The 15,180-nt window shown below is 33.7% G+C and overlaps 2 protein-coding genes and 1 long non-coding RNA gene across 3 annotated transcripts; 2 read left to right on the top strand and 1 right to left on the bottom strand.

The window, feature by feature from the left end:
- Window positions 1–1,900: 1,900 nt before the first annotated feature.
- LOC125848668 (BTB/POZ domain-containing protein At3g22104-like) lies at window positions 1,901–3,847 on the top strand. Its single transcript, XM_049528586.1, has 3 exons — window positions 1,901–2,292; window positions 2,409–3,509; window positions 3,610–3,847. The coding sequence occupies exons 1-3, from the start codon at window positions 2,230–2,232 to the stop codon at window positions 3,790–3,792; spliced, it is 1,347 nt and encodes a 448-aa protein (XP_049384543.1). The 5' UTR covers window positions 1,901–2,229; the 3' UTR covers window positions 3,793–3,847.
- Window positions 3,848–8,185: 4,338 nt separating this feature from the next.
- On the top strand, window positions 8,186–14,466 carry LOC125848656 (uncharacterized). Its single transcript, XM_049528571.1, has 3 exons — window positions 8,186–8,417; window positions 10,970–11,138; window positions 11,239–14,466. Exons 1-3 carry the CDS (start codon window positions 8,304–8,306, stop codon window positions 14,091–14,093), a joined length of 3,138 nt encoding a protein of 1,045 aa, XP_049384528.1. The 5' UTR covers window positions 8,186–8,303; the 3' UTR covers window positions 14,094–14,466.
- Window positions 14,467–14,543: 77 nt separating this feature from the next.
- Window positions 14,544–15,179, bottom strand: LOC125848702 (uncharacterized). The gene is made up of 2 exons (XR_007444550.1): window positions 15,011–15,179; window positions 14,544–14,744 (listed from the first exon to the last, which is right to left on the bottom strand). It is a non-coding gene; the product is annotated as an uncharacterized LOC125848702 (long non-coding RNA).
- Between the last annotated feature and the right edge of the window lies 1 nt (window position 15,180).

Raw genomic sequence — 15,180 nt, 5'->3', positions numbered from 1 at the left:
TGCACAAGCTTTAGGTGATGATAGTGAAATGCCACCTTTTTAGTTTTAGTAGTAGATGGGTGATGAATAATTGGTGATAAAATAAAGATATGGTGGATTGCATTTAATGGATAAAGATTATCAAAATCTAAATGCATGTCAAATGCGTGAAGCTACTACTTTCTTTTTTCCTTATATATAAATGATATTTGATCTCGATTGTGTGGATATCTATTATTTATTACTATCATAATAATAATTAAATAACTTTGTTAATCATGACTTAGATAATTACCTATTTTCTCTCTTCACTAACTATTTGATTGACCACAATTTGGATTATAAGCAATGTATAGACGAATTTAGCTCATCTGGCTTATCTACTCCTTTTTGAGTTTTCTAATTGAGCTCAAAGGTTAAGGAAAATGATGGAATCTTTTATTTTCTCTGATGTCAAGATTCAGAAAGAGAGTTAGTGAATAAATTTTTGTTTAATCAATGTTTTATAGAGTTCTTATTAAATTAGTATTTGATTGGGCATAGTGGACATGCCAGCTTTAGCATTTAATACTTAAAAATGAGATTGTAATTGCAAATTGCAACGAGATTCAGATTTTGTAAAATCTAATATTCATAAAAAGTTTATACCTTTCCCTTGTTGTAATTTTCCTGCTTTAAAAAAAGTGTACATGCTATTCAACCCTTAATATTTGCCTTTATCATCCGTGTTCTCTTTTTACTCTTTTTTCTTTTTCTATTTTCTTGGATGTCCTTTTGTATAGCCACACAAATATAGTTGTTAAATTTTTTGGGTATAATCCTAGATATTCAATAATCTACTGGCTCGATTAATTTGGATTCATCACTGCATTAGACTTATTTTCTTGTCAGAAATTTCTTCATTCAACAACTAATTAAGAGTGGAGAAATCTCATTCATCTAGACGGTTTTCAATAGACTCTCGGCTCAAAAAGAGATGAATATGATAAAAGAAACGATTTATAGATATACAGTACTAGAGATATAAGAGAAGACATGAATTTCACTAAATTAAACTTTTTAAAAAAACATGTTATGTTTTTGTAAAAAGAACCTAGCAAGTCAAACTCGTTTTTCCAAATTAAAAGTTTCACACTAGCTATCTGTATGAAACACTAATATTTGGAATTTGCAGTATTCCCCTGAAAGTGAAACAAGTTCTGCTCGTTATAGTGGCATCTAATTTGCAATAAAGCAAATTAATTATCTCAAAGTCAGCTTAATTATCCCACTATCCAAAATTGACGGCAAAAAGTAGAAAAATCATCAACAACTACTGTAAATTGTGGAGGATCTGAATTACAATAATTCTAGAGAATTTAACATACATCCTCGCTTGTAAAACAATTACAATATTGGGAGTACGAAAGACTTTGATAACTAAAACCAAAATCAGAATAACAAAGAAAAAAACATTGTGATTCTGGCCCGCATTAGAGGGGAAGATTAGCAAAGTGAAAAAAGAAAGAGGGAAGGGGAGCAACATCTTTTTCTCTTCGCAAGGTTCATACTAGAGAAGATGAGGCAAGTCTCCGTCTGATCATTCAACTCGCTTCAGTAGACAAACATGAATTTTACGGTCAAACCAACTTCATTACTTTCGTGTAGCCATCTAACAGCCGCCCTTTTGAATGCTCCTTAGGGACCTACTAACTATGCGTAAAGTTAACAAATCTAAAAACAAAATTCTTCTCTTTGTGAATTTGGACATCTGATTTTAATTGTGACATTTTAGCAATTTCATAAAAAGTGTNACAAAATAAGTGATAAATAAAAAAAATATCAAAAATAAATAAATATGATTCCTGGCTTTAGAAGCATGCCACATCAGCAGCCCTATCTTTCAGCTTTATATTATTATATAGATTTTTTAAATAATCGTAATTAAAGAAATACTATATTTCTTTTCTAAATTTCCAAATAGTAATAATATAGAGTAATTTTTTTGGATGCTTCTAATTCCTAGAATATTTTATGCTGACCAGCCATTGACATAGTAGCAAAGTTCACAAATGTCGAGAAACTTGCTCAATAAACTAGTTTTAAAACTGGAATTAGAAAAATGAGGGTTGGAACTTCTTTTATTTTCCATCTCTCAGCATTTTGTTTGTTCCTTTGAATATCATTCTACAAGTTTAGACATCCCACAGTTGATGTTTTCTTTTAACATTCATTTCCCTGTCTTTTAGATCTTGGAACCATTCTTTGATTATGCAAAATTTCTGTCTTCTTGAGGTTGATGTCAATGGACAAGAAATATTCTTGGTGGACAAGGTACATACATTTCACTATTGTCAATTGTTTCCATTTCCCTCGAGTAAGATGTTTCTTAGGGACTAAAATGCACCCTTCACTGACCATCTCATTTATATATGATTTGTATTCTGCAGACTATTCTTGCATCTTTCTCGGGGAGATTAAGAAAACTATTTAGTAAGTTGACAGGGAAAACAACAAGGCTGAAGTTAATTTTCGACAAATTTCCAGGAGGTGCTGACTGTTTTGAACACATTGTTAAGTTTTGCTATAATGGTGGTAGGATAAAGATAACTCCTTTTAACATGTTTCAACTGCATTGTGCTGCCAATTACCTTGAAATGAATCAAGAAATGCAGGGGAGACCAAGTTTGGTCGAGCAAACAATTTCTTTTTTTGAAAAGATTCATTACATGACATGGTCTGAGCTGATTATTGGCTTGAAAAATTGCCAAGAATTGATCTTTTTCATGCCATCTTCATCTTTATTACAAGAGTTCTTGGATTGTGTGGTAGGAAGGCTTGAACTTCATTACATTTCTAGTCCATGTGCATCTTCTACCGACAATTCGTCCATGCAGTTTTCAGGGGGCATTAGTACAGAAAGCAGGGGAATTTACACTTGTCAAGCAACCTGGTGGTTTGCAGATCTTGGATTCTTGAAACTCAATATGTTCAAGAAAATTATAGACACAATGATTTCTAAGAAATTGGATCTTCATGTGATATCTTCATTCCTGTTTTATTACAAAAGAATGAACTGTCCAAATGCTTCATCAGTTAAGAAATGCAGAATCATTGAGACTATAATCAAATTCCTTTATTCTCTTGATAGCAACTTCATATCTATCAGGGGTCTATTCGACATTCTACAGGCGTCTTTTACCTTGAAAATGAGCAAATGTTCAATAGGGAAATTAGAACATCTAATTGGCTCCCAGCTAGACAGAGCTAAACTGGATGATTTGCTTGTTCCTTCTCCAGCTGGTGGAAAAATTGCTTACAATATCAATCTAATTCTGAGGCTGCTGGACACATTCCTCTCCACTAGCCGCGAAAAATTATTAATGTATCAAGTGAAGAAAGTTGTTGAGTTAATTGATCTTTATATCATAGAAGTGGCCCCTGATCCTCGTCTTAAACCTTCAAAGTTCTTGGCATTGGCCATGGCTATGCCGGATATTGCAAGAGAATCATATGACAACATTTATATTGCCATAGATATGTACCTCAAGGTAACATAAAAAAGTGCTTTTAAAGTGAATATGTTTATGTAAATATTTTTTTTACAGTATGAGTACATAGAATGAAGTTAAGCTCTTGATTTTATAACAGGTACATATTAATGTTTTATGTGAAGAAGAAAAGATAAAGATATGTTGTGTGCTCAACTATGAGAAGCTCTCTGAAGAAACTCAGAAGGAAATAGCTCAAAATGAAAATTTTCCAGCTTGTGCATTAGTCACTGTGCAGAACAGGCTCAGATATTCAGTCACAAGGACTTCAAATTTTTCTTAATTATGTGGTGATCATATGAATCAATGTAGTCTTTCAAAAGCAAGCAGTGCAATGTATATATTAGTCTTTAAAGAGCAATATATGTAAGGTGTTTCTTAACTACCCCTTTCGTCTCAATATATGTTAGGTGTTTGACTAGACATAAAATGAAAGAAAGACATTTAAAACTTTTGATTTAGAATAAGTCATAGAGGCAATTAATCATCTTATTAACCCTAAAATAAAAAGTTCAAAAAGCAAATTGATTCTAATTAAAATAGTATAACATTCTTTTTTAACCGACTTTAAATGTAAAACACATAATTTGGACGGAGGGAGTACTGATCTCCAAACATTTCTAGAGGGAAAAACCAGAATGAAAGTGTTTTTATTAAGCTTTTCTTTGACAGTTAAGACCTCTTACTAGTATAGAGGAGTAACTACCTGGAGAAAAAAAATACACTACTAAAAAAACATTATTTTTTCATTGAGTGGAATAGTCATGAACATAAATTTCTCATTGATTCTGGGAGTGATAGAAAGAAAAATAGTTATCTAAGTATAAGATTTTTGTCTTTTGTATTTGTCTTTGTCTAATCTTGGAGCCAGAGAAGTATATTAATAATATATTTGATGGATGTTTCTAAAGAATAATTTTACACAGAGTAGTGTGCCAAGACTTTTTCTAATACAGAATCTCCCAGCGACTAATGCGGCTCATTACAAGCACAACAATTGTGGGGCTCGCTAACACTATGCTTTAATTTCAATATTGTTAATTATTTAGGTATTACAGATTTTAGGTGCATGGAAAGTTTCATTTTTATAATCTGGGGCATAAATTTTCTTCGAACACGTGTATATCAACAAGAAGAAAGAAACAAAAAATTATAACTATGGCTCTTGATCTAGACAACATCACATAGAAGAGATCTGAGCAACCGGAACACCTAGACAATATTTTGCTTCCTAGGCTGCGGTAAATAGAGTAAAATATTGCACGAAGTTTAATTACTTCATAATTAACAACTGATGGAAAAAAATGTCACCAGAACTCTTCTTCATCTCCCCATCGTAGTTGTAACATTATTAAGATGAACATTCGAGAAAAATTGGTTGTAACTTGTAAGCTATGGCCACATATTTATTTTATTAGGAGTAAAACTGGACTTAATTTTCTAATAAGAAAAGAGTTGCTCAGTGTGTTGCATTATGTGACTTAGTTTGAATCAACATACCATTTAAGAAGAAAATAAAGACTTTTAAAATGTGTAGGGTTAAGCATGTCATAGCATATGTATATTTGAAACGTGCAACCGTAAATATATTGTATAACATTTGTACACTTTAAAAAGTTTCTCAAGGATAAAATTATGAGCAACTTTCACATATAGCAAACATAAAAATCATATTTATATGTTATAGCTATAGTTTGCATAATTGCGCTCCATAGCAAATTTTATGTTTGCTATGAGCTTTTGTTTTGTATAATTAAATATATACATCCAATTTTATACAAATTGTTCATTTTTATATAAATTCATTTATACATTGTAATTTATATAATAAGATCTGTATTTGTATAATTATAAGTGAATAAGACGAAAATATATGTATTTGCATTTGTATATACATTTTTCTCTCGCTTTATACAAACACAAACGCATTTGATACATTTTATACTGAAATGTATAAAATTGTTAATTGTATACCGAAAATGACTAATTGTATACCGAATCNGAGTTGCTCAGTGTGTTGCATTATGTGACTTAGTTTGAATCAACATACCATTTAAGAAGGGTTAAGCATGTCATAGCATATGTATATTTGAAACGTGCAACCGTAAATATATTGTATAACATTTGTACACTTTAAAAAGTTTCTGAAGGATAAAATTATGAGCAACTTTCACATATAGCAAATATAAAAATTATATTTGTATGTTATAGTTATAGTTTGCATAATTGCGCTCCATAGCAAATTCTATGTTTGCTATGAGCTTTTGCTTTGTATAATTAAATATATACATCCAATTTTATACAAATTGTTCAGTTTTATATAAATTCATTTATACATTGTAATTTGTATAATAATATCTGTATTTGTATAATTATAAGTGAATAAGACGAAAATATATGTATTTGTATTTGTATATACATTTTTCTCTCGCTTTATATAAACACAAACACATTGTATACATTTTATACCGAAATGTATAAAATTGTTAATTGTATACCGAAAATGACTAATTGTATACCGAATCAGATGGTAAAAAAATGAGATGTTTGCTGCGAATTACAAATAAAATAAACTATGGCTATAGCATTTAATTTGATATTTCATACAATTTTCCCTAAAATGAAATCATGTCATGCGGGTTTCTGGATATAAAAAAATAATAATCTAAAACATTGTTGGAACTAAGAGCTTCGTCGAGTCAAGAGGCAAACAAAACAAGTTGCTGCTATGTTACGTTAAAGAAGCAAATACAAACATGAAATATAAGATGATAATGATTAATTGGTACCCAAAAGGGTTTCGATCTTAGCTTTGAGATTTTTTTTAATAAAAAAGAAAGAAGTCGTTATATTTTCAACAGGACATGATGGAGAAGGGAGGGGTATTAAATGAAAAGCTAGGGAACTTCAAAAATCAAACCCTAAGAAAAGCAAACATCCTTGAAATTAATCATCTTGGTTTTGGCTTTAGAAGTTTCCAACAACAAACATCTTTGATTATTGTGATTCTCTTTTTAGGCGCAATTCCCAGGCTATCGGACTCCGTGTGCATTTATGAGTCAACAAAGTGAAAAGCCTTTTCGTATCATCAAAAATCAAGTGACACTGCTAGTTTAAAAAGATAATAGAAGTATAATTTGAGATTTTCAAGCAAATACACATAAATATATTTGTTATTTGCACGAATGCAGTTAGGTGTGAAAATTGTTTACATGTGGATACATTCATTAAGCATGTGAGTAAAATGTATTTCTAGTACGTGCACGAATACAATGTATTCCACTACAAAGATACTATAGACATTTATTATGCGGATATAATTATATTTTACTATTATTATTATGTGTACGGATAAGTAATTTTGAGATCAAAGTGCTGCTACATTTCATACTGCTTCCTTTATTAATTAATCTAAGTCTCGCTTTATCCTATTAAAATCAAACTACGTTTAAATGATACACAACATACATAAATTTTAATGGAATAATTCAAATATCTTATGACAAACATGATAATTTAGTGATTATTAGAGAACCGTATAATAATCTTTGCACTTTGCATAGTATTCATATGCAATCCTGGTAGAATTTGTCTAACCAAATTCCTTCCCTGTTATAATATTATGTATTTTTTCCACAATGACAAGTGGTAAAGGAGAAAAAAAGAAAAAAGAAATAAAAGATTCCGGTTTTGCAAATGAATGGGCCAAGGCCCTTAGGATAAAATTGGGCCAGATGTATCCGTTCCCAAAATAGAGTGATAAATTCACGAGAAGTTTGGTCCAAGTTTTTGTATGCTAATTCCTTTTAAGATTTCATATAATTATGTGCAACAATGTTGTTATAGGCCGGTTCCTATAAAAATTGCGCATATTCATCAAAATATCATAAAAATTGAGATAACATAAGATCGTAATGTGTGAGGAGTAAAATTTCTATCAATAACTTCATTATTATGTATAACTAATTATAATTTATCTTTTTCTATATAAATAAGATTTTTTTTCTTTCTTATGTGGTCTATACGATATAGTGTGTATATAAAAAAGAGGTTAGTGTTGTGGAAAAAGAAATTATTGTGCGAAAGAAAAGCAATTGAAGTTTCTAACTAATTCACTGTATAAAGAGTAGTATTGAAGAGATGCATTTGTGAAGCTTCACACACAATATCTAATTCATAATTATTAGTCATATAATTTTGTTAGGTTATTATATCTAGAAATAGACATATCAAGATAACATATTGTTACTATTAGACACATAAAGTGCTGTATATTTTTCTTCATATTTTCAATATATATATATATATATATATGTATCGTTTGGTTTAATAGCCTTAACCATTAGAATTTGTCTAAAATTATTCTTTTTCTCCTTTTAATTTTTTGCTTTTTAACACTTTATTAATTAGAACAGTAAGAATTCAGTTAGAAAACTATTACAAATAATATTATTTTTTCTAAAACGTTAATATTTTGAACTGAATTAAGCTTGACAAAACACTAATATTTGAGAATTAAGTGAAAAAAGTATCAACATAGAAATTAGAAGGATAGCAATTTCTTCTTAGGTATTAAAACTATTTAATAAATATAAATAAATAAACAATTCTTCTTAGGTATTTGATTTCTTTTTCTCTTTCTTACTTTCGCCGAAACATCACGTAAACGTCGTCGTTCGGTTCGCTCCACTCGGCGTTTTAAACAAAATTTCAGAAAAAGTGAATCAGCGAAGGATTCTTCTTCCTATTTGAGGTTTACTTTTTCTTTACTTTGAAAGTAACAGATTGAAGAAAATGTTAGAGAAGATCGGTTTACCTTCAAAACCATCACTCAGAGGGAATAATTGGGTAGTTGATGCTTCTCATTGCCAAGGATGTTCTTCTCAGTTCACTTTCATCAATCGCAAGGTTTCTTTTCCATGGTTTCTTCAACTTTTTCTTGACACCCTTTTTCAAAAATATGATTTTTCTCGATACCCATTAGGCAAATTCCCAAGGTTTTAAGTTTTGATCATTATGGGGTTTGATTCTTGAATAATCACAAGTTAGATCTTAAATATGTCGTCAATATAAGTTTTTGATTGAATTTTTATGTTATACCCTTTTATTTTCCCATTGACTTTATTGAAATATGTTGTCAAGTACTGTAGTATTTGTGGTACTATTGCGGAGTTGTAGCAAAAACCTCACCTTTATGTTATAACATTGATGATCATTCATATACCCTGTTGGGTCCATTAATATACACTTATGGAAATGCTTATCCCTCCTAGGTTTAGTCGTACAGAAGAATGTCTCTAATTTTGTACCTTACTCCAGTATGTTTGAGGTGTTTCATACTGCTGAAGGACTCTTGTGAACATTATTCTCGACGGAATGATCTTATGTTGAATTCCAAGTGTATAGCTAATCCTCCCAAATATTATTCCTGAATAGCGTGGCAATCAAAGTACTTTTGCGATAAACAGGTTTATTGAGAGAAAAGAGATATAATGGGAAAGATACAGCGAATTTATATTTTAGGCTTAGTGGCAAGACTGAAGTGCTCGCTTACAATAGATTTCTGAATTCTTTTACTTGGATTTGTGTAGAACTTTGGATGTGAACAAGCTTGCTCAGTACATATTTATCTTTGTTCCAGCTCCAACAATTATCAAGAAAAAGATAATAGTACATGCAGTATGATACTGCTTCCATTGTACTCCACCATCTGTTGAGGATGCATTATACAAGAAAATAAGCTCGACAAAAAATCTGAGACCTTCAGAGGTAGTTAAGTCACCAAGAGAAAGAACAAAGCAAACCCAATAGCTCATCATTCTCTTATTTCAAGGGAATATGAACCTCTTTCTGCAACGAATTGGGAGCAAGAAATTATAATCTCTTTCATATTTTATTGTACTTTAACTATGGCTGGGGATGTCTTTAGTAGATTTCTAGATTTCATCTAGTCATCTAGACCAGCTCAATTAGCTGATGATATTAAACTTTCTCACCTCCTCATCTAGGTAATGCATGTCCTTTTGACTCTAGTGACACATCTTGCAGAGAACTCTATTGTTTTCTAAATATAGAGGAATCACCTGACTTGCCACTTTAGTGGGTGCTATTTCAAGCTGGTCCTCCTTCAGTAGAAAAGCCAATTTTCTAGAGTTGAAAGGGTGTGCAGTATAGGCAATATATTCATCAGAAAATCAATCTATTTCATCCTGGTTGCAAACAATTTATGCATTTCTATTTCATTGTTACGTAAATTGGCAAGTGTTTGGACAAGAATGGTTGCAATCAATTCTCCTTTAATGTTGGGAAAAATGATCACGGGTGTTAAGATGGGAATCTATAGTCCCCCCCCTCTCCCCAATATCTTCCATCGTTATCAGCAATATACAACTTTCATTCACTTGTGCTCTTATCTGCGATTGTAGTTATTGGAGAACAAGAGGTTCTTCATCTGCTTCTCTAGTGAATTTCTTGACCACAAAGATGCTTCTATATATTTGGTTATCTCCACAGAAGTAGTTGGCCTTGAAGTGTTCATAACTTTTAGTAGTTGGGTTTAATTGTTTATATTTCTCTCATAGCTAATAATCCAAGAAGATAGACATTTTTGTGTGCGATTCATAGTCCAAACCTTTTGTCAAGTAGAACTGCAATTCAATTGAGGCATCTATCAACCCTGTTTGAAAAGCTGGAGTTAAAATTCCATTTGCTGAATTGTTTCTTTTTGTTTTTGCTGATTGATCAATGTTAGCAGATGTTGTTTCTTATGAGAACTATGAACCTTCTCCTTTTTGATATAATTGGAAAGCAAATTGTGGTCATTTTAGCTCAGATATTGAATGCTTTTTCTGTAGTTTCCGTCTTCTTGGCAATATCTGAGTTATGATGTTCTCAAACTCTTCAGTAGTGGTTCAGCTCAAGGATAATCTTCCTCCAAACAAAATTCACACGTGTGGCCTGGAAATTTCTTGCTGTTTCCAAACAAGTGTTTGCAGATTACCTTCCTAGGAATCTAGCCTTTTACTGTGAAGCCTCTGAACTTTTCGCATATTGTTGCCTAAAAACCAATCCTCTTCAGTAGCGGGCTATATGCCATTCTCTGGGCTGTGAGAATAGGTTGCAATGGTAGTAGTTGAAAGGAGTAGTTAACGGATATGCTTTTATGGTTTGCCTAGAGTGGTTCCTTTTTTCTAAGACACACCATGTTAAAGTTGATTATTTAGGTGTGGCTTCAACTTTTCTTTTCTGCCTTACTGTTGTTCTTTTAATAATGACATTTTTTGCATTAGTATTGTTGAAATATCAATATCATCTTTTATCTCCTTATTACCAAGGCTATATATATGATTTTATCCTCCCCTCAACTGTCTCTTTGTGCTTGTTTGAATGGAAATATGAATATGGTAGGTGTTTGGTTTTTTTTTTCCACTTGTCTTGTGATTCACACTATGAAATTTCAGCATCATTGCCGGAGGTGCGGGGGCATTTTCTGTAATAGCTGTACCCAGCAAAGAATGGTGCTACGCGGACAAGGTGATTCACCGGTGCGTATTTGTGAACCATGCAAAAGATTAGAAGAGGCTGCACGATTTGAATTGCGATATGGTCAAAAAAGTAGAGCGTCAAAAGGTACCAAACAAATAACTGGTTTTACCCAGTCATAGTTACTGTGCTAATAGATAAAAATGATCTACTGCTCGATTTAAAATACAAGTGTTGTCTGTCATAGGGAGCTCAAGACTTGCATCAAAGAGTGAGGATGAAGTTTTAAATCACCTTCTGGGTAAAGAAAGGACCTCAGATGTTCTTTCCCATGATCAACAGTCAGCAAGCACTGCATCAGGTTCATATGTTCTAGATTTCTCTGGTAAAGATGAGGCTGGAGATGGAAGCAGTAATCAGACAGAGCAGCAGACTGAGATGGGTTCCACTACTCCTGAAGAATTACGTCAGCAAGCCATGGAAGAAAAACAGAATCACCGAACTCTAAAATCTGCAGGTAAACCTGAAGAGGCTCTAAGGGCTTTTAAGAGGGGCAAAGAACTTGAAAGGCAGGCTGCTGCTTTGGAGATTTCTCTGAGAAAAAATCGTAAAAGAGCATTGTCGTCCAGTAATGTCACCGAGATCCAGCAAGATAATGATGCTGGCAAAGCATCTGGTAGGAAAAATAAGCTCTCTCCTCAAATTACCGAAGAGAAGGATGATCTTGCTTCTGAACTCAGAGATCTGGGATGGTCAGATATGGATCTTCGTACTGCTGACAAAAGGCCAGCAACCATGAGCCTTGAGGGTGAACTTTCTGCGCTTCTTGGAGAAGTTTCTGGAAAGACTAATCCTGAAAAGAAAATTCTTGGAATGGACAAGTCACTGGTCATTGCTCATAAGAAAAAAGCAATCCAGCTGAAGCGGGAAGGGAAACTTGCTGAAGCCAAAGAAGAATTGAAGAAGGCTAAAATTCTTGAAAAGCAAATAGAAGAGCAGGAACTGTTGGGTGATGATGAAGATTCTGATGATGAGCTTTCTTCTTTAATACGTGGGCTGGATACTGATAAATTTGATGATTTATCCACTGGACATAAACCAGATTCTAGTTATGATTTTGACAACTTTCTTGGAACTGCTGATGATATTGGTACAGATGGTAATTTTGAAGTAACTGATGATGACATGTATGACCCAGAAATAGCAGCTGCCCTGGAGTCAATGGGCTGGACTGAAGATGCCGCCGAATCTGAGGTTTCAGAAAAGCAATTCAAACCTGTTGATAGGGAAGTGCTACGAAGTGAAATTCAGTCTCTGAAAAGAGAAGCCGTTAGCCAGAAAAGGGCTGGTAAAACTAAGGAGGCAATGGAACTGCTGAAGAGGGCAAAAACACTGGAGAGTGAGTTTGAAGAACAACTAAGTAATGGTGAAGAGGATGTAAGAAAGTTTGTTGAAAGAAAGGATAAAGAGCCCAAAGTAGCACCAAAGAGTAAGTCTGTGATCCAGAGAGAACTTCTTGGTATTAAAAAGAAGGCTCTTGCTTTAAGAAGGGAGGGAAGGTTAGATGAGGCTGAAGTAGAACTGGAAAGAGGCAAGATTCTTGAGAAGCAACTTGAAGATATTGATAATCCACCAAAATTTGTGCAGCCTATTGCTGGGAATAAGCGTGATGAAAGTATTGCAGATATTGATGCTGGAGATGAAGATGCAGAGGTTACAGATCAAGATATGCATGACCCAACTTATCTTTCACTGCTTAATAATTTGGGCTGGCAGGATGATGAAAAAGCTAATGTTCCATCTGTGTCATTTCAAGGGAAAAATAATGTTTCTCATCTTAGCGAGCCCCTAACTAAGGATGCTAAGAGTAACATCCAAACTCGAGCATCTAAAAAAAGTAGAGGTGAAATCCAGAGGGAACTTCTGGGCTTGAAACGGAAGGCTCTCACATTAAGACGTCAAGGAGAGACTGAGGAGGCAGAGGAATTGATGAATGCGGCTAAAATGTTAGAAGAACAGTTGGCTGAAATTGAAGAATCTATGTCTAACCCAAGTAAGTCAAATGAGCAGAAAGAACGTATAGCTATTGATTCTCCCCTTGAGAACCCACAGTTTCCACTGTCAGATTCACTGAAGAGTCCGATTGAGGATATGAAAAGCAAAGTTACACATACTCCGGAGAAACCAGAAGAGGTCTCTCAATCAGATGAGAAACCATGCATCTCTGAGTCAAAAACTGCCGAGGAAGTTAATTCTCAGCTTGAACAAAATTCCCTTCGTCAAGATATTCTGGCTCGCAAGAGGAAAGCAGTTGCATTGAAGCGAGAAGGGAAAGTGGCAGAAGCCAAGGAGGAACTTCGACAGGCAAAACTCTTAGAGAAGCACCTTGAGGAGGAAAAGACTCTGGGTAGTAGTAGTTCCACAGTCTCAGCAGGTCCTAATACTTCACATGTGGGACAAAATGAAGTTAGCCCAAACAAAGTACCTCATATATCTCAAGTAGGACAGAAAGAAGTAAGTCCCAGCTCAGGTCCAAAGCCATTGTCTGGACGTGATCGGTTTAAATTACAGCAACAGTCTCTCAGCCACAAACGACAAGCACTTAAGTTGCGAAGGGAAGGTAGGACAGAAGAAGCTGATGCAGAATTTGAATTGGCAAAAGCTATTGAGAGCCAGTTGGAAGAAGCGTCTTCCCAAGGTACAATGCAGTCTTCTGACCCCACAGGTGAATCAGCAGAGGGTGTCAGTGTTGAGGATTTTCTTGATCCTCAGCTTTTCTCTGCTTTAAAAGCAATTGGAATTGCAGATACCTCTATTGTACCCCGTGGCCCGGAAAGGCAGGAAATGAAAAAACCTATAACTAGTGATACTGATAAAACTGGCACTATTGCCTCTCAAATCCTTGAAAGATCAGAGCCAAAACTAACTGAAGCACGTGTATCTGATGAAACTTCCAATGAGAGAAAGCAGTTGGAAGAGCGGGTAAAGGCAGAGAAATTAAAGGCATTAAACTTGAAACGTTCTGGAAAGCAGGCAGAGGCCTTGGACGCCCTTCGACGGGCTAAGATGTTTGAGAAGAAGTTGAACGCTTTAGCTTCATAACAATGAAGCTGGTATAGTGGTTGTGTTTGTACAGGCTTCTCACATGGTATAAACCAACGATAAGCACGACTGGAGTTGGGATAACGGACTAGGTACTTGCCTCGTGTATGCTGGTTAAGTCATTCCAATTGATGAGCTCAACGAGTGAATGATCAGAACACCAGAAACATAATAAAAAACCATTTTCTTGCCCTGATGATGTGTTTTGTATGTTGACATGTACAATTGTTCTTTCATAACTATTTTCTTGAGATTGAGATTATAATACTTCATCCCCAAATTAGAATTGTCAGGGGATCCCTGTATTCTACTTGATTGTTCTTGTAGGGTTTTTCATCTTCCATTGTTATGTAATGTCGGAAATTCGTGACAATGTCGATAACTATTTCTTGCAATACCATGGCTCTTCCAAAGCCTTATTTACTGCAGGGCATTGTACAAGTTTCATGATATAGAATACAGATTGATAGAAACCAAAGTTTTATACTGGATACAAGCAACATAAAATACAAAGAGAGACAAGTATCTCGTGTCTCCCATAACAACAATCTTTCTGCAAATAAAAGATATACTATAGCTTGCCTACACATTACTGGATGTAGTCTTATATACTATAACTACTTCATAACTATTTAGGATAAAGACAAATAACTTTCAGTAACCATAAGGAACTGTCAAGCTGCTCAATCCACCATGTGTGAAACCTCCAGGAATTTGAGAAGATGCAAATCATTATCTTTCTTCGCTTCTTCCTCCTTGAGTAAGTCTGGAAGATACGTCCCTTATCACAGATATTCTTATATATTTTATTTCTTTAAACAGATATTCTTATATATTTTATTTCTTTAAACAGAAATTCTTATATATTTTATTTCTTTTTCNCTACTTCATAACTATTTAGGATAAAGACAAATAACTTTCAGTAACCATAAGGAACTGTCAAGCTGCTCAATCCACCATGTGTGAAACCTCCAGGAATTTGAGAAGATGCAAATCATTATCTTTCTTCGCTTATTCCTCCTTGAGTAAGTATGAAAGATACGTGCCTTATCACAAATATTCTTATATATTTTATTTCTTTAAACAT

This window comes from Solanum stenotomum, chromosome 12 (genome assembly GCF_019186545.1).
Source record: "Solanum stenotomum isolate F172 chromosome 12, ASM1918654v1, whole genome shotgun sequence".
NCBI lineage: Eukaryota > Viridiplantae > Streptophyta > Magnoliopsida > Solanales > Solanaceae > Solanum > Solanum stenotomum.
Note: the sequence above shows the minus strand (reverse complement) of the source record. Positions and strands in the feature narration are given on the sequence as shown.